This window comes from Porites lutea, chromosome 13, assembly GCF_958299795.1.
Source record: "Porites lutea chromosome 13, jaPorLute2.1, whole genome shotgun sequence".
NCBI lineage: Eukaryota > Metazoa > Cnidaria > Anthozoa > Scleractinia > Poritidae > Porites > Porites lutea.
This window is the reverse complement of record NC_133213.1, coordinates 23221921-23248056: the sequence shown is the minus strand read 5'-3', so window position 1 is coordinate 23248056 and position 26136 is coordinate 23221921. Positions and strand designations below refer to the sequence as shown.

The following is a 26136-nucleotide window of genomic DNA, read 5'->3' as shown; positions in this document are numbered from 1 at the left end:
TTAGTCTTTACTTCTTCAAAAATCAGCACCAGTTGTACCTAAGTTAAGAGGCTGTTGGGAGAGGGGGGGCCTTGCTTAAACATTTTAATCCCTGCCTAACCTGTCTGTAACAACGTGGGCTACCAGTGATGCGCTGTATACCTACTTGGAAATACCTGCCCCAGCCTTTTCAGGAAACCTGTATCTCCTTAGGGAACTGAGAATACAAGGCTAACTTCCATAAGCAATGTAGCAAAAGCTTTTCATGCGACATCAGTGCATATTGAGTGCACTCAGAGCAAGTGCTTGTGCTTAATTGCTTTTCATTGGGTTCATACCTGGGTAGCCTGTGTTGTTACCTGAGAGGGAGGATGTCTGCTGTTCTGATTGCCCTGCTGTATCACTTTGCACTCCATCATGCCCATTATCAGTTTGCTCCTGCTCATAAGAGTGATCTCCCATGACAGTAGTTTCACTTGCATCATGTGGTAAGGAAGACGAATGAGGCAACTCTTCCTCTTTACCAAGATCTACCCACTCATCTCCATATTTTTCTGAGACGGCTATTGCTGTCCCATGACTATGCCTGTGGTGTACTCGGCTTGCATTTTTCCTACAATAATAATGACGATACTGATGGTGAGTATGATGATAATGGATGATGATGATGATGATGATGGTGATGATGATAATAATAATAATAATTGGGTCGACCCCAAAAAATTTAGAAGGGTTTGTATGGAGTTTTCTAACCATAACGCTACGATCTCAAAGACAATTTGCCCCGAAATGCTCATTTTTGGCAAGTAGGCCTCTTGGATATTGTTCTTTCAGAATACCCTAACAAATCCCATAATTTCAGAAATTTCATTTTTATGACGTCACAGTCTTTAGCACTCTATAGTGAAAAAAAGGAACCTTTGTTATTTGGATCACCTTCAATAGCTATGATATAAGTAAAAATGAAGCATCATCATAACTGTGAGGCCTCCAGATTATAAAAACATCTGATCTGAATTATTGGATTGGAAATAGCCAATGAAAAATTAATGTAAATTATTACACGAGGCCCTGCCAGGGAAAATTCCGACAAGCGACATGGCCCAAAAAGAAGCGACAGCGTGTAAAATGAAATCTCGACAAGAGACAACCTCCCTCGGCCAAATTGCGACAGTGACGGCAAAGCCGACAATAAGCAACAAGCATTTATAAACACCGACACGAGACGTTTTAAAATTCAGATGGGCGACATGGGGCCACCCCTGGCAGGGCCTCTTACACATGAAGGTATACCTTTGAAGTTTTGAACTCACTGACTTCTGCTTCTGTCTGAGTTTTTCTTTCAGCTCAAAATTTTTCTCTCTTTCCTCTTGCAGTTGTTTTTGAAGCTTTTCAACATTTATAGCTTTTAATTTCTCAAGCTGGGTGCCTAATAAAACAAGTTTTAAAATTATCACATTAAACTAAATGACCATGGTGAATGGCAGGACTATTCAAGATAGCTTCTTAATGACATCACCTGCTTAAAGAATACTGTTAAAAGGCCCCTAAGGGGAGGGGGGAAAGGTTCTTACAAATGCTATTGGAGAAGCCATACTCAGAGAGGTGGGTGGGTGGGTGAGTGGGTGGGAAAATTAGCACACTCTCTTATTGAACCTTAATGGGTGTGTGCCAATGAACAAGGTATGGTTTTTACAGTCTTGAGTCTAAACAGGGTACATAATTTCATTCTTTAGCTTCCTGAACGAGTGATGAATCTTGGTAGTATGTTGCACAATCTTCATTTGTGGTACTAAGAAGAGTTTCTTTTCCAAAAAATCTTATTCTGTCATGCTAGTTTACTTAATAAATTCTTAAAGTAAAATGAAATGGTGTTATGAAAATTGTCCTTTGATGTCTTTTAAAAATGGGGTAACAAAATGTACCAGGTTTGTTTTGAACAGCGTCAGGGTTTGAAAGCCTCAACAAACTGCTCAGTGTCCCTAACCCCCACCCCCTGCCCCTTTCCATAGCCCCACCTGGGGGTCCTGCCGAATCCATTTTACATCAATATCAGCAAGGAAAAATATTAACTCACATCTTTCATATTCGTAAACAAACTAAACCAGAAACTGAAAACTTTAATTAAAGCTCAGTTTCCCATGATCTGTTTCCCTTCTTCTCGTTAAAAGTTCCCTATTAAATCCAAAATTCCGGATATTGAAATGGAGCTTTAGCATTGTGATTGCTTCATAAGATTGCTGTTACTTACTCAATTCCTGATGATCAATCATGGTGTTAACTAGCTGCTCCTGAAGCTGAGCTAACTGCATTTCATAAATCTGCCTCTCAGAGTTAGAAAAGCTTCCCTCACGGCGATCGTTAGTGCCAGCTCCTCCGACGTTCTTGGGAATGGGTCCACTACTAGCTGGGAAGCTTTCGTCTGAAGTAGTTTTTCCCCTGCTCCCATTTGCTTCATTTCTGCTCTCCCTCTCCGAACTACTACTTTCCTCCAGGGATAAGAATTCCTGATTGCAATCTATGTATAATTCACCATCACTTGCATTATTACGAATCGCATCATCGTTTATATTTGTTAGATCTTTGCGATCTTGTTCTTCATGATGATGATCGTGGTGAAAGAAGAAATGAGATTTTCCATGCTCGCTAGACACGTGTTTTTCCTCCTTTACCGTTGAATCAGCTGGTTGCTTTCCACGGAAAGCTGAACGAAGCATAACAACGATGATGTGGGCCACTCAGTGATTTACTGCGAAATGATAACATCAACCATTGAGTAAACAATTCAACACGTTTCCAGAGGCCACAGTAGAGTCGTAAACTTGTCCCTTTATCGTTGCTCGTTACCCACCCCTCCCACCCATATCTGTATGAAAACATCCCATACTGCAACAAGGTCAAGTTGAAGTTGTTTTGACCTGCTTGTTAATTTGTTCATGACCAGTACGATCAAACATCTGATTTGCAAATGATTTCATTACCGTTCGCTATACGATGAGCAGATGTCCAACGGAAAGCCGCACATGCAAATTAGAAAAAAATTGACGTTTTCAAACAACGAGAAATGCTTCACTCTCTTCGAAAATGACGGACGATAACGTCGAAAGTACAACGCTGAAAGCTGTTTTCAAAGTGCGGGGCAAATTTTATGATGTATTTCTTGACGGAGAAGAAATTGTGTGGACTTTACAAGGCGCATTGAATACAGGTACTGTTTCATCAATGTAAACAGACTGGCTTATGTATCAGCAGAAAGATTAGAACGCTAGCTATAATTCTGATGGACAAACTAAACTTTAACTTAACGAAATCGAAAGCTTAATTTAGCTTTAGAGTCACTAGTACAGGTTTGTTATAAGCTTTAGTGCAATTTATTAGAATAAATATTCGTACATTTACAATACTGTTTAATGGACAGGGATATTTACATGCAACTCTATTTTTACATCATTGTGCGTTCGAAAACACAAAATTTATTTACATCAGGTTGGTTCAATTATTCAACGTAAACACGTTATACTTGTAAGCTTAAATTTCATTTGCTTTCTGTATAGTAAGTTCATTTTATCTACTCTGTTTATTTCCATGAAGAACACACGGTGTACTTCTAGCTAGGGCGAAACTCAGCTGAAACCATGCACTAAAATTAGACTGAAATTCTTGAGATTCAGTTCTTCCAAAAAAACTAAAATCAGTCTACACTGTACTTGCCTAAAAGCCATCTTAAGTTTATATGACACCAAATAATAAATTTTATTGGAACATTTTGCCTCAGACTAGGCTTACATATAGATAAATTCTGCTTGAATATATAGTGACTTGTTCTGCCTTGCAGCAATGCTGGTACAGGTCGCGTATTATGCTTGAAAAATATGCTTGGGTCACTGAATTCTGCTCAGTACACGAATAATATTTCAGCCCTAATTCAGGCCGTTTATTTTTTGTAAATATGCAAGGGCCAAGTATTATTGGATGAGGCTGAGTATGATATAAAGAATTACGCAAGTTAAGGAGGATGTGTACTGGAACGTGACGTGACCCTGATGTCAAAAGAGGAAAATTTACTTGTCTTTGTTCGTCCCCACCTGAAGAATTTAAAGGGACAAATTTGTCTTGTTAGGCACTGTTGATATTTTCATATTGTGGTTGTGAAGCAATTCTTTGAATTAACATTGCATGATCTTAAATGCAAAATGTGAGGAAGAAGATGGTGAAGGGAAAAATTTGATATTGAAACTGTCAACTAACAGTTGATCAACTAGACCATTTCAGACCTATTGATCTTCACATGGTTCATGAAACAGCAAATTAATACCTCAGTGTAATCGTAAAATCTTGTTTCATTCAATGAAAATCTATTGTGGCATTGTCCTTTTTGATATACACTTTTCCTTGGTCATGCACAACAGCTGAAACAGATGGAGTGCATCATAATTTTTCTGTCAAGAATTCAAAATGCTTTTGTATTCTCCATCCAGCCTTTTTCAGGCTCCAAGATAGTGGAGAAAGTAGATAAAGAAAGGTAACCGTTGTACAAAACCGTGAGGAAGCTGGGGAGAAACGGTGTAGTGGAGCCTGCAAGCATTGTTTTCAATACCTCATTGAAGTATACCAGCTCCTGGTAAGCCCCATGATTGGTCAGTTGTGACAGTTTTCTTCAACACATATGCCAATCATTTGGCTTTGCCCAGCGGAGTGTAACAAACATTTCGAGTATGTGCCTCATATGCATGTGACACAAGAAACAGTTTTTGAGGAAGTGGGCAGGATAGTAGGCGGATTGAGGTATTTAAAAAGATGCTTACAGGCTGACTCCCTGTCGTGTTTCACTTGTTGGTTATTTCACTGCTCACTTGCATTTTTCTCTCACCTGCACCGACTAAAAGCCTGGCACAGGCTACCTTTTATGAGCATTTTTTTCTTTCCTGCCTCTCTCCAATAATAGAAACCCAAGTCTGCAACATCTCCACAAGATCGTTGAGGTTTGCAGATCATGTAATTGGAGCATGGATAGCAAAACGGCGCTTACCCAAGAACCAATCTAATACTGGACAGCTTGTTGGTTTCACTCTCTTTACTTTTGACAAAGCTGGAGGCAGGAAGCTGAAAGAAGAAAGAGTAACTTTTGAGTGTGAAGATGAAAGTGTTTGTGAGGCTTGGATTGGGAGAATTAATGATATTATACGAAGTTAGTACACAATCGTTGACCTTTTGCTAAAATTTGGTTGGCCAGAATGAGCTGCAGTACAGCTGTTCTAAAGAAGTTATAAGTAATTGATTCATAAACCACTTGGAACCCTGGAGTGCATAGTGCAGATCCCGTTCAAAATTCATCATTATTTATGTCCACCCAAGCCTTAATACTATTTGACTGCGTATCTACTGGGGTGGAACGAGAAACCTAGTATCAATCAATGTTAACCTTGTTATTCTCATATGACTGTTCTTATCAGGTTTTCGCACCAGACCTCGTAAATTGAAAGTTGTGATCAACCCAAGAAGTAGAAAAGGCAAAGCCCGTCTGGTGTACTTAAAACAAGTTGCACCTCTATTTGAAAGAGCTGGCATCAAGGCAGACATTATGAGTAAGTTAAAAGCAGAGAGGCGTTGATCATTTAGAAACCTTCAAGAGCAGGCGTAGTCTACCATGAAAGGGTTTTTTTTTTCTTGGGGAATGCACTTGCAATTTCCTCAGAATGTCATGCACCAGTCACAGGAGTCAGGGAAGGGGGCAGGGGAGGCAGGCGAGAAAACCATTTTTTCTTCCCTAACCCTCCCTACCCCCCTACTTTGTCATTTCACCTGATGCTCTCCCTATCAACCGTCTTTTCTGCTTTCACCAGTCTTCTCAAGGTCTTTACTTTTTGGTGACCTCAAACAGGAAAGATTGATCGTGAGTGTTTCTCATACCTAAAATGTGACTACCTGCATTGCGCTGTAGGCTAGAGCTTGATTGGAAAATCCCTGAACTTTAATTAGTCCGGTAGCTACATAATGAATGTATGTGGAGTCCCCCCTCCCCCTCACACCCAGATATAACATTGTTTAAAGCTAGCTCAATACAATATTCCACTGCTTTTGTTCCAAACTGTTGATAATATTACTTCCTTGTCTGTGGTACTGAGATTGCAGATAAGATAAAATATTTATTATAAAATAAATGAATAAATAAATAACATTGTTGTGTATAAATAAAGTTAATGTACCTTCTTAAGTTAAATGTAAACGGTTTGTCTGCTCATTAATGCGCTCTTATTAAGAGAGAGTAATTTCAATGTTTTAAACACTGCTTTGTGTCATCCATGATTTCACATCATGCATTAAGAAAAAAAAAACTGTTCATGATGGTAATTTTAAATTAGCTCCACAAAGAAAATTAATAATTTATTGTACCATAGTTCTACTTAAATCTTAACACTTTAATCCCTTCAATATCTATTAAAATAACAACTGTTTACAGGTTCAATTACTGACAACTGAAAATGTAGCTGTACAAGTGATTGAATTTATGAAAAATCTTTAAACTTTTAACTTATGATGCATGTACTTGACTATAAACTCTATAGTGACACAAAGAGCAGGCCATGCTTGGGAGTACTTTAGAACAGCTGATATTTCCACATACGATGGGTAAGAATAATCCGATTTGATAACTTTGAACCATTCTGTGCATGTTATTTAAAAAAAGTGTTCGGTCTCTTAAAATTAGAGTGGTAGATAATCTAGCAAAATCTAAAGTTCTTTTTCAATTTGAAACCCTTCAAATTTTAAACTAAAAACCTCACTCAGTTGCTGCTAATTCATTGAATCAAAAACATAAACATTAGAGAAAGCAACATTCACAAGGTGCAATTAAAAAGGCTCTGAGCATAATTATTTCATGTGTTAGGTAAATCTCTTTACTAGTTGGATCTGGGGTAACTGCCCACCTACCCCTCCCCTAAGCTGACATTTTGCCCTAAGTGAGAAGTAAGTGTTGCTGTTGGCTTCGGGAAGGGGTAGGTGGGCAGTTTCTCCGAAGCCTAAATTGATCCCTCTCGTTAACCCAGTATCCAACTTACTAGAGTTTGATTCAGAATTTCCTTTGTCCTTGCCTTGCCCTAGTAATACTCAAAGGACACAGTGAAAATTCCTTCAGGCCCTACCCTTGTAGAAATTCAGTACATTTAAAGTATACTTTATATAGGTTATAAACACTTTAAAAAGTATACTTCATTTGTACTTAAAGTATACTTTAAGTATACTTACCAGAAGTATACTTTAAGTACACAACTTTTCGACACCTAAAAAGTATACTTAAAGTATACTTAAATGAAAGTATACTTGAAGTATACTTAATGGGAAGTATACTTCAAGTATACTTAAAATATACTTAAAGTATACTCAATGCAATATGTTTATCAACCACTGAGACACATCAGACTTGGGTCAATTATATTGTAAAATCATTTATTGATATAACAAAAAAAACTACCCTTAACTTAAAGCAATACAAATGTACTAAGAAATTATAAAAAAATATACAGCAAATCTTGTTGGAAAAGGTTTCCACAACATAAAAATATAAATTTTCTATTCCTATCAAAGGAACTCACTGCATTTGATTACCATAATATATTATTCTTCTTGATTTTAGTAAAATTTTCATTGACAATGAGATCATTTCAAGGAAGGTGCATGTATATTAACAGGTTTCTTTCTGAACTTTCTTCAACTAACTTGTACTTAATAATTATTGCTTAGAACCATCACACAATATTCTTCTTAATTTTAGTAAATGTTTAATAGACAAGAATGATTAGATCAGGCCCAGGTTGTTCAAAAGCTGGATAGCTCTATCCACCGGATAAATCACTACCCAGCGGATACGTATTACGGGAAACAATTGCGTTATCCGCTGGATAGTGATTTATCCGTTGGATAGGGCTATCCAACGTTTGAACAACCGGGGCCTGTCCTCTTTGGCTACAAAGTAAATTTGTGCCATTACCTTATTAAAGAAATATGTCTACCTATTACATACAAAAACTGGAACGAAAAATGCGATCTAACGAAAACAAGACTTGGGTTTTATATTTTGAATTTACACTGCACTTTAGGCGAAGGAAACAAGCTTTCACTTTGTAAACCTTAAGGCTTAACTCGTGTGTAATCTGCAAATGACTCGCAAAGAAGAATCGATATATATTGAAACGACTGGAACCCATACATTTTTCACCCCAAAACTTACTTGTATCGTCAAAATTCAGTCATGGTGTACTTCTTTTGTTTTCTTTTCAAGTTCCACTCATATTGTACTCAAATTGTGAAGATAAATTAAAAGCAATATTCCAAGCGAAATATCTTGAAGACACTCTCGGCAAAGCTCAACGAACGTTCCTTCGAATCTGTATCGCCCGCCAAAACCATATATGGAAGTTAGGTATGCTGTAAATGATTCATACATGACCGTATTAGGAAATCCACAAGATCCCGTATATGTTCCGACGGTACTGGAAGTCAGCGGTAATTCAACACCTTCATATATACTTTTCTTTCCTCGAACGTAAAGATGTCCGACAATGAGCGATGGTTTTGCTTCGAGTTCTCGTTGTATTTCTTAAGGTCCTCGTAAAAAGGGAGGTAAAACGACGCGGGCCTTAATTACATCCAGTATCTTTTACTGCCAAATGCAAAAATTCCACGAAAGACGTTAAAGGAATGACCAGAATGAAACTGTGCGACTTTGCCATTTCACCCAGGGATCGGCGGATGATCTTCTTACGAAGGAAGTCGACTGAACAGCTAATGTGTGCCCTGTGTATCTAGAAACCTCTTATATACTTCACCACTCTGAAGAAATCTTTACATGATCTCAACTGTGTCCTTAATAGAAGAAAACTGATTTGATCTGAATAGTATTTTGAAGTTAAATTATACTTAAAGCATACTTTTACTATACTTTTGTCTTGTAGTGATTTCAAGATCCGGACAAACCTTCTTAGATCCTCAGATCAGAATGTGTCTTTCAGTTTCAAAGTATACTTAAAGTACACTTTTCTCTACAAAACTATTTTTCACAAGCACTGAAGTTTGAAGAAGTATACTTAAAGTATACTGAAGTATTTGAAGTATAAATGAAGTACATTTGCCAAATATACTTCATTTATACCTTTTTTCTGGAAGTACAAACGAGGTATACTTCAAATGTACTTTTTTTCTGAGAAGTACATATAAAGTATACTTGAAGTATACTTATAGTATACTTAATTTCTACAAGGGTAGTAATCTTGTTTAGAAGGTGGATAGCGCTATTGACTGGCAAGAGCACCATCCAGTGGATAATGCAATAATAATAATAATTTCTGTAATACTTATTTTGATCGGGTTTAAAAGGTATTTTGTTCAGCACGGCTGCTATTAATAGCTTATTTGGAAGCGCTTTCCTGTTCTGGTTACAATCCCCTTCAGATATAACCCCCACCCCATTTCCCTGGCTACTATAATGTGGCCCCGGCTTCTTTCATAGGAAGATAGAAGGAAAATGGAACCAAAAGAAATCCCCAGCTGTCTGATTCCCCCCGTACTTTTTGTATTTACCTGGCAACTTGAAATCTTAGTGACATCCCTGATTTATAGACCTTTATAAAGCCCTCCTTAAACACCTTAAAAAGATTAAAATAAGCCCAGGGCTTAAAGGTGGCAGTTTACGGTGGCTAAGCATCGTTTTCACATGCTGGCTGTTATGTTTTTAGGGTTGTGGTTGTTGGAGGTGATGGCATTGTCCATGAAGTAGTGAATGGGTTATTAGAGAAGTCCCACATGAATGTTGGAATAGATCTGGTGGATGGCATTTTACCTGAGAAATTCACAGTTCTTCCTCTTAATGTACCCATTGGCATCATTCCTGCTGGTATGTCATTAAAATTATTTTGCCTTTTACCGTTAGCTCATTAAAAGATTTTCAAGTAACAAAACTGGTTTTACATTTATTATTATTTTTCCCTTTTAGAAAGGACTTTCATGTGTATATGACTGATCAGGTCAGGGTTCTATATCAGTTAAACCGGAAAAGTTGTTGGACATACCTGTTTGGATTTTAATTTCTTATAACTAATGAAATCATTACTAAAAACTATGAAAATTTTCAGCAACAAAATATTAATGACCTTAGATATTTGACCTATCTGGTCATCACGTCTAACGGCAGGTAGAATAATGCTTTATTATCCAGGCAAGTGGAGCAATAATAATAATAATTTTTTTTTTTTTCAAGGCTCAACAGAGGTTATAGTTTATTCTGCTCAAGGTATCAATGACCCTGTAACATCTGCTATGCACATTATTTTTGGTGAGTGTTCATTCATAACTTGGAGAATAGACCCTTGGCCATTACTTTTGTGATTTAGCCTTTTAATAATTTAAAAAATAATTTCCTATTTTAAGCTCCTAGCCTTGCAAAATCCTCTCTACCCTCTTCTTATAAGCCCTTTGTTTTAGTTACCAAATGTAAAAAATGTCCAGTGTCTATTTAGCCTCCACCCTTGTAAGTGATTTTGATAGCGATGTTGAGATACTTGATGGGTGGCCTGTTTCAGGCATTCAAATATTCCCTACATCTGTTTTTTTCTTGCCCACTTTTCTTGGTGCCATCCTCTCTACCTGAACAAACGGAATATGGTACCTAAATTATGGCTAAGTAAAATGGAACAGTGTTGTGACAATCCATTCATTCTGCCCCATCCCCCCTTATTAAATAAGACTCTCCTTTTAGAAAATAAAGCTCCCAATTCAGAATCACTCAAAAAGCCCCCAAATGACCTAGATAGAGGAAGTGTTCTAGTACTGCCACTTTAGTATTCAATTCTTACTCATTTTTGTTTAAGGCCACACTGTTCCACTCGATGTCTGCTCTTTGTGGAATGATGACAAACACATCCGATTTGCATTTTCCCTTTCCTACGGATTCTTGGGAGATGTTCTCAAAACTGGTGAGCAACATCGCTGGATGGGCCCCAAGCGTTACAAGTGGGGTGCAGCCCGAAGACTCTGGAGATTAAGGTACAATAACAAAAAAAACAAAATGTACGACCTTATAAATAAAAAGTTATAGCCCAGTAGGGTGCAAAGAAAGTCAGTTTTACAGCCTGCCCTCAGGCAAGCTGTAGCGAGCATGTACTAGGCCACAAGTCATTTCAACCAGCCCCAAAACCCTTTTTGATTAGCAGGATTGATTACAATCCTTCTGTAAATTGAATTTCCCCCCAAAAAACAGCACTTACCCATCGGGCAAGTTAAGAACAAAAATTACTAGCCTGATAGGGCAAAATCCACCAGCCCCGGGCTATCGGACACGACTTTCTTTACACGCTGAATTAAGGGGTTTATCTCTGCTTTCTGTAGCATAAGGTACCTAGGAGAGGGAATATTGCTAAATGGGATGTTGCCAGTTCCCCCGCCTAAATGGGATATATTGGTCCATCACAGGATTACCACAGGTCATTGGGTGCCCTGTTTAGTTGGTGAATGGGTATTGGTTACTTATACATGTCAAGTGTGTTTTATTGTACTTGTTTTGTTCATGTAGATCATACAATGTTGATTTGAGTTTTCTACCAAGTCCACATCCTGAACATCACCCCAGAGATCACACTAGATGCAGAATAGGGTGAGTTGTATAAATAAATACTTAATGTCAGGTTCTTAGTTAGTTTTGTTTACCAGAGAGTCGCTTGTAGGTCTTTTTCTAGCCTGCATAGCTGGCAGGATAAGCGACAAGTTATGTCGCTTGTTTTTTGGTGCTGGAGCTGTTTGAAGTTTGGGAGCAAATCCCTTGAAGCTTTGCCGCCAAGAAAGAACCTGTGAGTAAAGAAAGTACCTCATGCTAAACCATTCCGCCAGCTAAGACACAGGGTATTTTTTTCTTACCTTTAAAAGGCAAATCATTCTCTTCCATTTCTTATTACAGTGTATCCTAGTCAGTACTAAGTCTAACAGGTTTGTCTGTTTGTTTGTTTGTTTTTTTAACAAGGTGTGGTGTTTGTAGTAAAGAGGACAACTGTGAAAGTAGCCAGTACCAAGGTATGAGTGGCTCTCAATCTCAAAGTCATCTAGAACTATGTATATCCTGTTTGCGTTGTGGCTTTACAGATGGAGCAAAACCTGCAAACTCGATCGTTGAATTAAAAAAATTGCTGGTTTTAGTCAAAGATAAGATCCAAAGAATCCACCAAAGAATCCACCAATAGTCTTTTCCCCAGATTTAGTATTATTATTATTATTTTATCACTATTATTGTTATTACTATTACTATTATGATGATGATGATGATGATGACGATGATGTTAGCAAGGAAACAAAATTAATACACTTTACTTCTTTTTTTTTTTTTGACTTTTTCTTTGTAGATGGGATAACATTTCAGGGACCTGTCATTGGAGTCAGTTTCTATACTCTTCCTAATTTGTGTGAGATAGCACCTGAAGGCACCTCTCCAAGCTGTCATCTGGGTGATGGCTTCTCTGACCTTGTCATTATTAAACGCTGCTCAAGACTTCAGATGAATTCTCACATACAGCGCAACTTTAACTCTAAAGATCAGGTCAGAATGAAATATGCCAGTTTGTCTCTTCCTCCCTCCCTCCTTCCCTTCATAGTCGCAGGTGCATAGAGTAGCTATACATTTCTGCAATTCAGCACTTAGTACTGAGGGGAAAAAAATACGAGGAAAGGTGTGATGTGTTCAATCTGTGCAGCTACAGCTAGTGACTTTGTATAATCCAAGTTTTTATACCTTCATGTGTTGTCTATCCTCAGTTTGCATTTGACTTTGTTGAATGCCATCGCGTTAAGGAGTGTTATGTGCAAGCACAAGACAAGTCTGGTGTCCCTGTGCAAGGTGCGGATGGCCCTTTGTTGGATAGTTACAGAGTAAGTCGCAATCCTAAGGACAGATCAGTTGGTATATGGAATGTGGATGGAGAACTGCTTAGGCAGCCGTCTTTATCACTCAGGTCAGTACAGGTTGAAAACTAGCCTCCCACGCAGGTGCTTTTCGGGGAGTGTGTTTTTCATCCCTCCCCACAAACACCTGCTCAACCTAAAACAACGTTCCTTTTCCCATTGTTTTATTTGTGTGGTAAGTGATTTATCAACAGTTGTGCAATAAAGTGTTGACAGGCTGAACGCGACTAAAGCGTGACCCTAGAGTTACCATTTTCCTTCTTTTCTTTCCTTTGCTAAGGTTATGTAGTGCATGGAGTGTTCTAAAATTTGACTAAATATTATTTTTGCCGCACTGAGTCTAACATTTATTAGATGTCAGAAAGCTTTCCCAGTGTTTCATGCAGATCGAGTAATTATCAGATTACCTTGCGGTCAAGGTCAACCTTCCAGAATTTGTAAAGTACAATGAGATTGGCTAAGCTTGGGAAAGGAATGTTGTTTTTGGTTGAGCAGGCATTTGTGGGGAGGGATGAAAAACAAGCTCCCCCAAAAATGCCTGCGTGGGAGGCTAGTTGAAAATATGTGCCAACCTTGTTCCCAGGGTTCTCTCCTACTTGTAGGAGAGAACTCTGGGAACTAGGTTGAACAGTTGCATTCATTGCGAGCTACTTAGGTTATTCTGTGGTGTGCTATGTTTATACAAGCTTAACTAACAACTATAATTGTTGTGTCTTACATGTACTTACTCTCGATAGATAGTCCCATTCCGTCCCTGAAATACCAACTGTCTTGCACTGCTTTTCCAGGTTAATTTTTTTCATCCAATTTTTCATGAAGTTGCATAAGATATATAAATTAAGATTTTGAACTTTGACGAGGTACTGAGAATATGCATTTTAATGCTAAGCCTCATTGTTTGTTTACTTAATGACATTAATTACATGCCATACATTTGATGCTAAAGATGATATTTTATTTTCGTTTGTTTTCAGGGTTCATAGACAAATCATCACTGTATTTGGAAGTGGCATTGAGGACATGTCTGAACAAAAATGTTGCTTCTGCAAATAACACCTGCAGTAAAACAAGTCTTGAGACACATTTCTTGCCAGTGTACTATAGTGGCTGAAGAGAATGGCCCTGAAGCCCTACAAACTAGGGCGACATACTATTTAGCTGTCTGCTAGCCTTGGACCAGGCTCCACAGTGGTGGAAAAAGGCAAAAAGCAGGGTCAAAAAGGAAAAAGATCGGCGAGTGAAGCCAGCCCACTGGTGTTCTGGGGAGGGGAAAGGGCTTCGACGCCATTTTTCTTTCCTTTTCCCACAATACAGAGCCTGGTCCCAGGCTAGCTGTTTGCGCATTTGATCATATTTACATGCATTTTGCGCAATATATACATTAAATTATTAATTATTATAATTATTGCTAGAAATTATTTCTTTTCCATTTTTCTCTTCACTCACTGGCAACGGATAGCAGAGACCTTAGTACATGTAGGTCGCTCCTGACTTGCCTCCCTCCTGGCTGTTGTTTGTATGGGCATGCAACGCTCCTCCCCACTTTTCTTTGTTGGGAGGAACGTAGTGCCGGGTGATGACACAAACCCCCGGTCATGATTAACAAGATTTGTCTGTCTCTACTTAAATTGTGACAAAATTTGATCTTTTTCAAACTTTTGAATTGGGAAGAAGGCACAACCTATAACAGGAGTTTTCTCAAATAACACCCTGCAATCACTTTAGAAAGGACTTGATATACATTTTCTTGAGAATAACCCAGCAACTAAATCTGTATATATAGTACATAAGGCTTCAGATGTGTTCTCAAACGGGCACCAAAAAGAATACCACCGGCACTAGAAAACATTATCTGGCCTTCAAGCCTTTTTGCATAATCTGGTGCAAGTGGCTGTTTAAGTTGATGTATAATAATAATTATTTCCATGACTCATTTATAAGCTCAGATGCATAATTTTCTGGAGGTATCAAAAATTTACATTATGGCTAGGTACTTTGGCTTTGACCCTTTTTGAGTGCAGTAATTAAATTAATAATATATTCCACAACAATTAATGAAAGAGTTATTGTAAAGTTTTTTTTAATATTTCTATTTATTTATTTCGCTTTGTAACACTTATGTACCATAAAATAGAAGGGTGAAAACTCGCCCGGTGTTATGACCAGAACAGATTATTGGCGATAATGATAACTAGACTTGTAGATCATAGAAAAGTCTCGTAGTGATAGCAAATCAAATGTTAGATTGAAAAGCGGCAGAAGCATAGAGGTTAAATATGTTTCTGCTCATTACCCATGTTCAAACCTTTAGTTAAAATAAATTATAATCCTTGTATGTGATTAGATTTTCTACAATGCTTGAGCATACTGAATTAACTTATAAGATCAGTTTGTAAATGAACTGCATATGCCATTGCTGTAGTCCAAGAGTTATGTCTTAAGATGTTTTGCGGTATATGTTCATATTTCCCACCTGCTCGTAAAGCGTAAAAAAATGTATTGTTTTCTTCTTAATTTCTGATTTAGTTTTTTTATCTTCTCTTAATGACAGAACGAAACTAAAATAAGAAGAAGGAAAAAGACGTTTGTTTAGCACACTCACAGCTCCAAATCTAAATAATCCCGTACCCTTACCCCGCAAAACGTCTCCCGAAAATATTAGAAGGGGACTATTCGGGACACTTTTGGATGTTTGTGAAACACTTTCTGCAACCCGAGAAAATCACATGAAAAGCGTCCCCAAATGTTTCAGGGTCTTTCACGTAACGCAGGCCAGCGTGCGAGTTGTTGTAGCACCTTAAATCTTTTAAAGATATGCGAAAGGGGTGCTACTTAACGCATTTGTCAACTGAACGGGAAAGGTCTACCTTCTCTGTCAAATAACAGGGTAAGGGGTTGGACCTCGGAAAGGAGGCTCCCGGTATTAAACTTTACAGAGAGCCCCTCCCCTTCCGGGTACCTCTTCAAGACAAGATTGGACTCTCCGAGTGCTAACGATTTATCAGAGTCACTGTAGACAATTTACAAAACGAAGCTAAAACGCTAAGGGCGTGTTCGATTTACCGTATTCAGGAATAAGAATGGATTGGATAAACTCTTGAAATCACTGATTATAGCGTTCATTGCTTTACAATAACTAAAAGTCTGCTTAAAATAAGATATCTTGTTGATTTCCTTTTTATCAAAAAGCACGGCACAAGAAATTTCTTTTTCCGGAATACGTCCCTAACCAAATTGTACCCATTTTGTTTCCCTCACGCAATCATCATGGCCTGGTTACAATGCATTCTCGTGATTACTGGATTCTCCAAGATGGCGGAAGCAAGCGTGCTTCTGTTTCTTCTTTATTTTGGTCAAGGTTTGCCTTATGGCTTTCAAGTGAAACTACTGCCATTGCTTCTTCGAAAGCAAAGTTTCTCCTTGTCAAGAGTAGGTTTTAGTCGGCTTTTAAGTCTCCCTTGGATTTTCAAATTCACCGTAGCGCCTTTCGTCGACAATTTTTGGTCTCTAGATTTATGGATTTTGTTTGGCTCGATGGCTATGGCAATTCTATGCTTCACATCGGCCATTGTGGGATTTGGAAATATAATTTTTCTTCTTATCTGCGTATTCTTGATGAATTTGACTTCTGCTGTTCAAGATGTCGCTGTTGATACTTTCGCTATAAGCCTTCTTAAACCATCTGATCTTGGTGAGTTTGTTTAGGCCACTATCGTATATACCCTTAATATCCATTACCCTCGCTTCTATCAATCACCCTAGCGGACCTCACGATTTTATTCTTTGGATACAAAGGGTCAGGTTTGTTGTTTGTATATTAGTGGATTTCAATTCATATTATTTGTTTTTTGTTTTGTCTTGCTGGTTTGCACGTGACGTCACGGCGGCCATGTTGGTGGTCAAGAACAAAAGCATTTCTCTCCTCTGGGAACTAAACTCTATTTTCATGTAAATTCTTCGAGGAAATATTCTTTTGTTTTGACCCCCAACATGGCCGCCTTGTCACGTGGTTGAAAACCAAGAATATATATATTGTTTGTATGGTTGACAAAAGTAGAAAATATGATTGTTGGTTTATTTTGGCAAAGTTACACGTTAAACAGTCAAACCTCTCCACAACAGCCACCTTGGGGGCATAAGAAAGTGGCTGTTATGGGGAGGTTAGGGTGTCATATAATAAATTCTTTTTAGGGAGTACAACCTGTTTATTGTGCTTCCTTCTTGCTTACTGTATCCCATAATGTTATACTAATCACAAATAATATACAAAGAGAAAAAAAACAAAAAATTGAATAACACTTTGAATCAAAATGTATATGCTTGATGCAACAGTATAAATGGAACACAATCAAAATACGATACCGCGATTAATCATCACTGCACCTTATGGATCACATTTCCTGTCCATTCCTGTCTTTTTCAACTGTCGCTAAAAAAGTGACCGTTGTGGAGAGGTTATTTTGGCAGTTGGGGGCACCCTTTAGTGGCCGTTACCGTTGTACAGAGGTGGCAGTTGTAGAAAGGTTTAAAAAAGAGTCAATCTATGGACTGTCCACAACGACAAAAAAAAGTGGCCGTTGTGAAGAGGTGGCCACTAGTGGAGGTTCCAATTTCCTAGGTGAGAAAACACATATCACTAGGGATATGCGTTTCCCAGGTGGGGGAACACATATCGCTAGGGATATGTGTTTCCCAGGTGGGGGAACACATATCCCTAGTGATATGTGTTTCCCAGGTGGGGGAACACATATCACTAGGGATATGTGTTTCCCAGGTAGGGGAACACATATCACTAGGGATATGTGTTTCCCAGGTGGGGGAACACATATCACTAGGGATATGTGTTTCCCAAGCAGGGGAACACATATCACTAGGGATATATCTTTCCCAAGTGGGGGAACACATATCACTAGCGATATGTGTTTCCCAGGTAGAGGAACACAAATAACTAAGTGATATGTGTTTCCCAGATGGGGGAACACATATCACTAGGGATATGTGTTTCCCCACCCGGGATATGTGTTTCCCAGGTGGGGGAACACATATCACTAGGGATATGTGTTTCCCAGGTGGGGGAACACATATCACTAGGGATATGTGTTTCCAAAGTGGGGGAACACATATCACTAGCGATATGTGTTTCCCAGGTAGGGGAACACAAATCACTAGTGATGGGTGTTTCCCAGCTGGGGGAACACATATCACTAGGGATATGTGTTTCCCAGGTAGGGGAACATATATCACTAGGGATATGTGTTTTCCAGCTGGGGGAACACATATCACTAGGGATATGTGTTTCCCAGGTAGGGGAACACATATCACTAGTGATATGTGTTTCAATCAATCAATCAATCAACTTTATTTAAACACGGTAAATGGGTCAACAAGCTGGTTTTCAGACATACCGTGTGATAATTACAATTTATAAAAATTAAGACCAGTGATTAACTAACAATTAAAAATAACAGCAAGAAATGAGTATTAGAAATACCCCCAGTGGTTACATGGAAATAAGTTAACTTTAAATCTTACTAAGACGAAATCCATGATTATAGGCAGTAATAGGAAACTTGTTGGTATTTCCTCTTTCACGTTATCTATTTTTGACACTGATATAAATTCTGTAAGTAGTTTTAAATATTTGGGAGTTATGTTGTCTTCAACTTTCACATGGTCCGACCATATTGAGTATATTTCATGTAAGGTTAATAAAAACCTTGGTCTTCTACGTAGGATTAAGTATTATTTACCTTATGATGCCCGGTTACTTTTTTATAATAGCTTAGTGCTACCTATTTTTGATTATGCTGATTTAGTCTGGGGTGACAAGGACAATGTCTCACTTATGAAGGAATTGCAAATTCTCCAAAACAAAGCAGCTAAGTTGATATTAGATAGATCACCTCACTCCTCATCCACCGATGCATTGATTGTCTTGAGATGGCTGAATCTTGAAGAACGTAGGAAATGTCATCGATGTATATATGCATACAAGTGTATTAATGGCCAACTTAATCATTCTTTGGACATTGTAAGAAAGAGTGATATACATTCCTACAATACGCACAATAACGATACTATCAAGCTCCCCAAAATTAAATATAATTGGGGAAAACAACGTTCGCGGTACCACTGTTTCAAAGACTTTAATGAATTAGAGAGAACTGTAAGAAACTCAGCAAGTTTTCCAATTTTTAAGAAGTGTCTTTTTTCTGCTTTTTATAATTGAGTACTTGTAGTGTGTATGTTTTGATTATTTCTGTAACTGGATTTTAGCTTGAATTTTTTTTTTTTTTTTTTTTTTTTTTTCATATATATCGATTTTAGCTTAACCTTTTTATATTTTAATTGTATTATATAATATACATCTCGTAATTAGGACCTCTATGTAAACCACTCTTGTGATGGAGCATCCTATTAAAAGATTGTTATTATTATTACCCCCAGGTGGGGGAACACATATCTGTTTCCCAGGTAGGGGAACACATATCACTAGGGATATGTGTTTCCCAGGTAGGGGAACACATATCACTAGGGATATGTGTTTCCCACGCAGGGGAACACATATCACTAGGGATATGTGTTTCCCAGGTGGGGGAACACATATCACTAGGGATATGTGTTTCCCCGGTAGGGAAACACATATCCCTAGTGATATGTGTTTCCCAGGTAGGGGAACACATATCAGTAGGGATGTGTGTTTCCCAGGTAGGGGAACACATATCACTAGGGATATGTGTTTCCCAGGTAGGGGAACACATATCACTATGGATATGTGTTTTCCAGGTGGAGGAACACATATCACTAGGGATATGTGTTTCCCAGGTAGGGGAAGACATATCACTAGGGATATGTGTTTCCCAGGTAGGGGAGCACATATCACTAGGGATATGTGTTTCCCAGGTGGGGAAACACATATCACTTGGGATATGTGTTTCCCAGGTAGGGGAACACATATCACTAGGGATATGTGTTTCCCAGGTAGGGGAACACATATCACTAGGGATATGTGTTTCCTAGGTGGGGGAACACATATCACTATGGATATGTGTTTCCCAGATAAGGGAACACATATCACTAGGGATACGTGTTTCCCAGGTAGGGGAACACATATCACTAGGGATATGTGTTTCCCAGGTAGGGGAACACATATCACTATGGATATGTGTTTTCCAGGTGGAGGAACACATATCACTAGGGATACGTGTTTCCCAGGTAGGGGAACACATATCACTAGGGATATGTGTTTCCCAGGTAGGGGAAGACATATCACTAGGGATATGTGTTTCCCAGGTAGGGGAGCACATATCACTAGGGATATGTGTTTCCCAGGTGAGGGAACACATATCACTTGGGATATGTGTTTCCCAGGTAGGGGAACACATATCACTAGGGATATGTGTTTCCCAGGTAGGGGAACACATATCACTAGGGATATGTGTTTCCTAGGTGGGGGAACACATATCACTATGGATATGTGTTTCCCAGGTAAGGGAACACATATCACTAGGGATACGTGTTTCCCAGGTAGGGAAACACATATCACTAGGGATATGTGTTTCCCAGGTAGGGGAACACATATCATTAGGGATATGTGTTTTCCAGGTAGAAGAACACATATTACTAGGGATATGTGGTTCCCAGGTGGAGGAACACATATCACTAGGGATATGTGTTTCCCAACTTTGGGAACACATATCACAAAGGATATGTGTGTCCCAGGTTGGTGAACACATATCACTAGGGATATGCGTTTGCCAGGTAGGGGGAACACATATTACTAGGGATATGTGTTTCCCAGGTAGGGGAACACATATCACTAGGGATATGTGTTTCCCAGGTAGGGGAACACATATCACTAGGGATATGTGTTTCCCAGGTGGGGGAACACATATCACTATGGATATGTATTTCCCAGGTAAGGGAACACCATTACTAGGGATATGTGTTTCCCAGGTAGGGGAACACATATCACTAGGGATATGTGTTTCCCAGGTATGGGAACACATATCACTAGGGATATGTGTTTCCCAGGTAGGGGAACACATATCACTAGGGATATGTGTTTCCCAGGTGGGGGAACACATATCACTAGGGATATGTGTTTCCCAACTTTGGGAACACATATCACAAAGGATATGTGTTTCCCAGGTTGGTGAACACATATCACTTGGGATATGCGTTTGCCAAGTATGGGGAACACATATCACTAGGGATATGTGTTTCCTAGGTGAGGCAGCACATATCACTAGGGATATGTGTTTCCCAGGTGAGGCAGCACATATCACTAGTGATATGTGTTTCCCAGGTGAGGCAGCACATATCACTAGGGATATGTGTTTCCCAGGTAGGGGAACACATATCACTAGGGATATGTGTTTCCCAGGTAGGGGAACACATATTACTAGGGTTATGTGTTTCCCAGAAACGCATATCGCTGGGGATGTGTGTTTCCCAGGTGGGGGAATACATAGCACTAGTGATACTTGTTTCTCAGGTGGGGGAACGCATATCACTAGGGATATGTGTTTCCCAGGTGCGGGAACACATATCACTAGGGATATGTGTTTTCCAGGTGGGGGAACACATATTACTAGTGATACGTTTTTCACAGGTATGGGAACACATATCACTAGGGATATGTGTTTGCCCGGTGGTGAAGAGTTGACCAATGGCATTCCCTGTTTAGTTGAGTGAAATTCTAGGAATATTACAATTAGTGATGTGTTCACCTCTTTAAATGTGGCTTTTATCAAAGTCAATGAGGCAACAAAAGAAAATATCTTGGGTTTAACTTAGGCTTGGTGTCTAGCCTTGGGACGTGTTTAGATGTGGCTGTGATGAGTTGGGGTGCAGTTGCATCAAGATATCTAACTGCCATTTTAGAGTTGTAATTTGACTTAAACAAACCTGGATTATTTTACATTAAACTTATTTAGTTTTGATTTTCCTCTGTTGTGTAGGAATAGGAAGTACATTACAAGTTGTTGGATACAAAATTGGTGCGTTATTTGGTGGAGGTGTACTTGCCTGGCTAAGTGTCTTCTTCAGTTGGTGGTGGCTCTTCTGTCTTTGGGGCTCTTTTTATATTTTATTATTTATCCTTGTAGTCATCAACTTTAAACAATCGCCACAACATGTCAAAAGTGATAAAATGCAATACGGTAATCGTTCAGCTAACATTGATGATCCTGTTCCATCAGAAAACGCCAAACGAATTAAGGGCACAAACAGTGAAAATAAGAAAGACAGTCATAAAAATCAAGGAACAGCTCCATCCATAAGTAAAACTAGCCATCTGAATGTCACACAGATACTAAAGAATATTTTGCAAACATCCGACTTCCATTGGCTCGTGTGTTGTGTATTTACATACAAACTAGGCGAACAAGGAGTTGTTGGCATGCTTCCTCTATTTTTGATGGACCAGGGAGTTCCCCATGATCAAGTAGGAGCACTATCTGGAATATTAGGTCAAACTTCCTCGATTGTGGGATCTGCTCTTGGGGGTTGGATTGTTGGCGCGCATTATAGACAGAGGTAAGGTTTTATCCTGGGGTGGTGGGGGGGGGGGGGGGGGGCACCCCCTTATGTGACATTAGCCTGCGCTGGTTATTTTTTACAGGCTGGTTGAGGGGAACACGCTTAGAGGAGAAGAGGCCTCCTCTCCTTTTCTCCCCCTCACGTGTCCTTAAGATTTCTTCCTTTACCCTTTAAAATCCGGCGCATGCTACGCAGGCTAATTTAGACTGCGAGCAGTCCCTCTTCAGTCAGTCAAGTCTAAGCTCGGCAGGACTGGCTTTCGCTCGCTTCGCTCGATTTCCTCGCTCGCGTGACCATCCTAAGGGACTGCTCGCAGTCTAAGGCTAATTTGACCAAAGCATGTACCGCCCAACACGGTATGGTTTGCAGGGTCTCGAGTCTTACACACGTCTTACACTACTTAAATTCAGTGATGAATAGGTTGTCTTCTAGGACCCAACCATGACTCAAACGGTTTGTGAATCATTTTTGAGCCTTTGATGTTGATTATAATTAGTTTTGACTGGTCCGAAATTTAACTAAGAAAAATTTGAGTTCCTGTTGGCCCCAATAGTATTTCTTTGTTGCTTACTTGCATTCAGAAAACCCATGCAATGGCTAGAGTGATTATAGCTTAGGAGCCAAAACTGGAAAAATTGCAAGCCATGATGATGTTTTTGACATGTTTCGTGTGAATGGAAAAGGAATGCAGCAAGAAATAGCCCAATATGCATTTGATTCTTATAGACTACAATCTTTGTTTTGTGCGTACATTGACCATACATTGGTGCGTACATTGACCATACATTGGTGCGTACATTGACGTACATTGGTCCATGTAACACAGTTGTAATTCTGCTTCACTTTCTAAGGACCTGGGTGCTCAAAGTTCTACTATGGACTTCACATGCAAGACTACTCCCACTTTCATTAATATGGCTCTACTCCAGCATGCCTTTAAGCAACCTTTGGTTGAGTTCACTCCTTGAATGCTCTCTTCAACTATCGGGTGAAATTATCACCACGGCAACTTTTACTCTGATGATGCTGAGCTCTCAGAATTCATCCCCCGGAACAAAGGCATCACACTCAGCCCTTCTGGCCACAGTTGAAGTGCTTGGAAAGTTGTTCATGATCTCTTCATCAGGTTTTCTGGTGGACATTGTAGGATATCCATGCTTCTTTGGATTTTGTTTGTTTCTAGCTTTGCTTTTCATTCCTGTTTTGAGAAATGGAAAATTTTCTTCAAGCAAAAGGTCTCAATGAAGTTGGCTGAAAACGATTATTCAGAATGTAAATTTTTACATACTTAATGTTCAAGGTAACAATGCACTGCTTTCGTGAGAAATCGTTGCAAGTTGATTACACAACCCTGCAGTCGATTACTCTAAATGCTCGAATTAGCGCCCCTGATCTTCAAATATGCGTCACTTTTTAAAGGCTCCACCAGCTTTAACGGTATTTACCAACAGGAGTTCCAAGGTAAAATGTTCAAATGTAATATATTTTTTTTGTATTCTTCATTTCTTGATGTGGGGCAGTCGTCAAGCATTTTGTCAAGCAAGCATGTGGCTCAGGTTTGACTCTCACGTAAGACCGGCTGGGCCAGCTAAAGTGTTTATATTATGGAGGAAGATTGGCCCAGCTAGGAGGGAAATGACTGTGCGGGTAAATAAAGTCATGCAAAGATGTTGCTGAGCAAGGTAAATCTTGTATCACCATTCGCCAGGCTTTGTAAGGCTCGCCCGGCAGGGTAGCTCCAGAGTCGCCCTTGTATCCGGGACAACGATGATGGATAGTTTATTTGTAAAAAGCTTGCAGCTACTAAGCTGAATTGTGTATTTAAAATATAATATATAATATAATATAACAGCTAGAATCTTACAATAGTGAGTATAATAAAGTGAAAATGATAAAGTCCTAAATAAATAATAACATCCTATAAATATAAAAAAACGTAAAACTGTTAAAATATATACAACGTCATGAATCTCATTTACAAAACTCACCGAGCGCTTTTCTCCATATAAAAAAACCCACCGAGCGCTTTTCTCCACATAAACGTGGCCTCAACCAGGCCACACATGGAGCAACATAAACAGTTGGATCACTGGGTTTGTAAATTTTATTGATGGCTGAGGTCAGCAGGCTCAGTGTGACTTTAGGCTCGAGTACTAGCTGCTGCTCGGGAAGTTAGCCCGCGGGCTGAGTGTGCAGCGGAAATCGACCCTAGTGTGACTTTTGGAGCCATTTTGGAGAATTTGAAGTCAAGTAACACAACGAAAAAAGCAATGTAATATTCCTTAAACAAGAGTTAAAATAGTAATAATAATTTTAAAAAATCTTTTGACGGCTTTGGATAACCTTAGTAAGTCACTCTCCTTTAACGCTTTTGACGATGATGCCATTTCTATCAGCGCGTGGTTTTGGCGCGTATACGCTATCATGACGGAAACATGAAGTATCTACTTTCTCATGTGGGAGTGCGCTGACCTTGAAAGGCTCGAATACCCATGATTGCCTCTACCTGTACATACATGAAGAATTAGTACTTCAATTTAAGTGGTTTAAATCAGGTTTACAACGTTTTCAGTTAATGTAGATTGTATTTGTTTTGAAAAAGGTAAGGAAAAAAACGATTTTACAACCGAAAATTTCTGGAGTCAAAGTGACTCCCTCCGTAATCCACCGCGTAACCTCTGTGGAGTCATCTTAAAAGTTGTTGGCGTAAAATACGCCAAATTTGGGGTGTTTGCCAACCCTGGATTAAATTGAATTGGCTTGCAGTAAGTACATTTTCCACAAGTGTAGTCACGCACAAAATAGGGACCTTAAGCAAACGTGACGTCCCGGACGTCAAAAATGGCAATCGGAAGTTGATATTTTCCCTCTTTCAGTGATCTGACTCGACAAATTCGTACAGCGGGAGTTAAAAACAGAGGCATTAAGATTCGTTGTGTGAGGCAAAAGTCTTCCATCAAGCGAGACATCGAACTTGCGGTTGCTATTTGTGACGACGTCAGCGTTATGCACCTATCAATGGTTTGCCCTAGGATGGGGGGCGGGCAACGCAAGGGGAATTTGACATTTTCAGTTTTCAAAAGTCAATTTCCCACCCTTAAGTCTCCATTTTGAGTCAAATTCCCATCCCCGGAGCGAACTAATTGGCACTCACAACAGTCTTTATTGCAGCACTGAGCGTCTCTAGAGAGAAATAATTGCTTGGTGACAAAATGATGGTACCTACAAACTTTGTGCATTTCCCCAAGTGTAGAAGACACATTCTAGCTGGATATTTAGTGTGGCTGGCAATTTAACACACATGCTATACTCCTGAAAGTGCAATGCAAAATGAGCAATGCCATCCCGAACATGACATGCCATCATCCAGAAAGGTTAATTTCTAACAGCTGATATTTTGTACCTGTGGAACTAAATTTCATTTAATTGGACATTTTGAGTGAACTAGCAAATCTAACACAGAATTCCAGAAATCTTTTATGTCTTTATGTATGATTTTTTTATCTTTCGTTTTATCAAAATCTTGTGGCAAGGTAGCATCTGGTGGAAACAAGTAAGTAGAAGGCATATTTTCAAAATGAGGCTTTGTGTAAGTATTGCTTCTCAATGGTGAGGAGCTCTGAGGGACAAAATACTTTTTATCATAAAACTTAAAAAGCAAGTTTCGTTCTG

The 26136-nt window shown here is 39.0% G+C and overlaps 3 protein-coding genes across 4 annotated transcripts in view; 2 read left to right on the top strand and 1 right to left on the bottom strand.

The window, feature by feature from the left end:
* The window catches only part of LOC140922675 (GRAM domain-containing protein 4-like), an 11126-nt gene extending 8329 nt beyond the window's left edge, over positions 1 to 2797 (bottom strand). Inside the window, exons 1-3 of the mRNA XM_073372668.1 lie at positions 2231 to 2797; positions 1273 to 1408; positions 339 to 592 (exon numbers count right to left, since the gene is read on the bottom strand). Coding sequence (XP_073228769.1) covers positions 339 to 592; positions 1273 to 1408; positions 2231 to 2696 — 856 coding nt within the window. The 5' untranslated portion in view covers positions 2697 to 2797. The remainder of the gene's footprint in view (positions 1 to 338; positions 593 to 1272; positions 1409 to 2230) is intronic.
* Positions 2798 to 2912: 115 nt separating this feature from the next.
* LOC140923319 (ceramide kinase-like) lies at positions 2913 to 15334 on the top strand. 2 transcript variants are annotated; one of them, XM_073373413.1, is made up of 12 exons: positions 2913 to 3187; positions 4925 to 5167; positions 5433 to 5564; positions 6546 to 6609; positions 9714 to 9871; positions 10235 to 10309; positions 10845 to 11019; positions 11546 to 11626; positions 11990 to 12039; positions 12366 to 12559; positions 12775 to 12971; positions 13896 to 15334. In XM_073373413.1, the coding sequence occupies exons 1-12, from the start codon at positions 3064 to 3066 to the stop codon at positions 13972 to 13974; spliced, it is 1572 nt and encodes a 523-aa protein (XP_073229514.1). In that variant the 5' UTR covers positions 2913 to 3063; the 3' UTR covers positions 13975 to 15334. The 2 variants fall into 2 exon arrangements, with proteins under 2 accessions (XP_073229514.1, XP_073229515.1); XM_073373414.1 differs by lacking the exons at positions 6546 to 6609; positions 9714 to 9871.
* Positions 15335 to 16188: 854 nt separating this feature from the next.
* LOC140923344 (major facilitator superfamily domain-containing protein 3-like) lies at positions 16189 to 24348 on the top strand. Its single transcript, XM_073373438.1, has 3 exons — positions 16189 to 16612; positions 21885 to 22461; positions 23316 to 24348. The coding sequence occupies exons 1-3, from the start codon at positions 16189 to 16191 to the stop codon at positions 23707 to 23709; spliced, it is 1395 nt and encodes a 464-aa protein (XP_073229539.1). The 3' UTR covers positions 23710 to 24348.
* The last annotated feature ends 1788 nt before the right edge of the window (positions 24349 to 26136 follow it).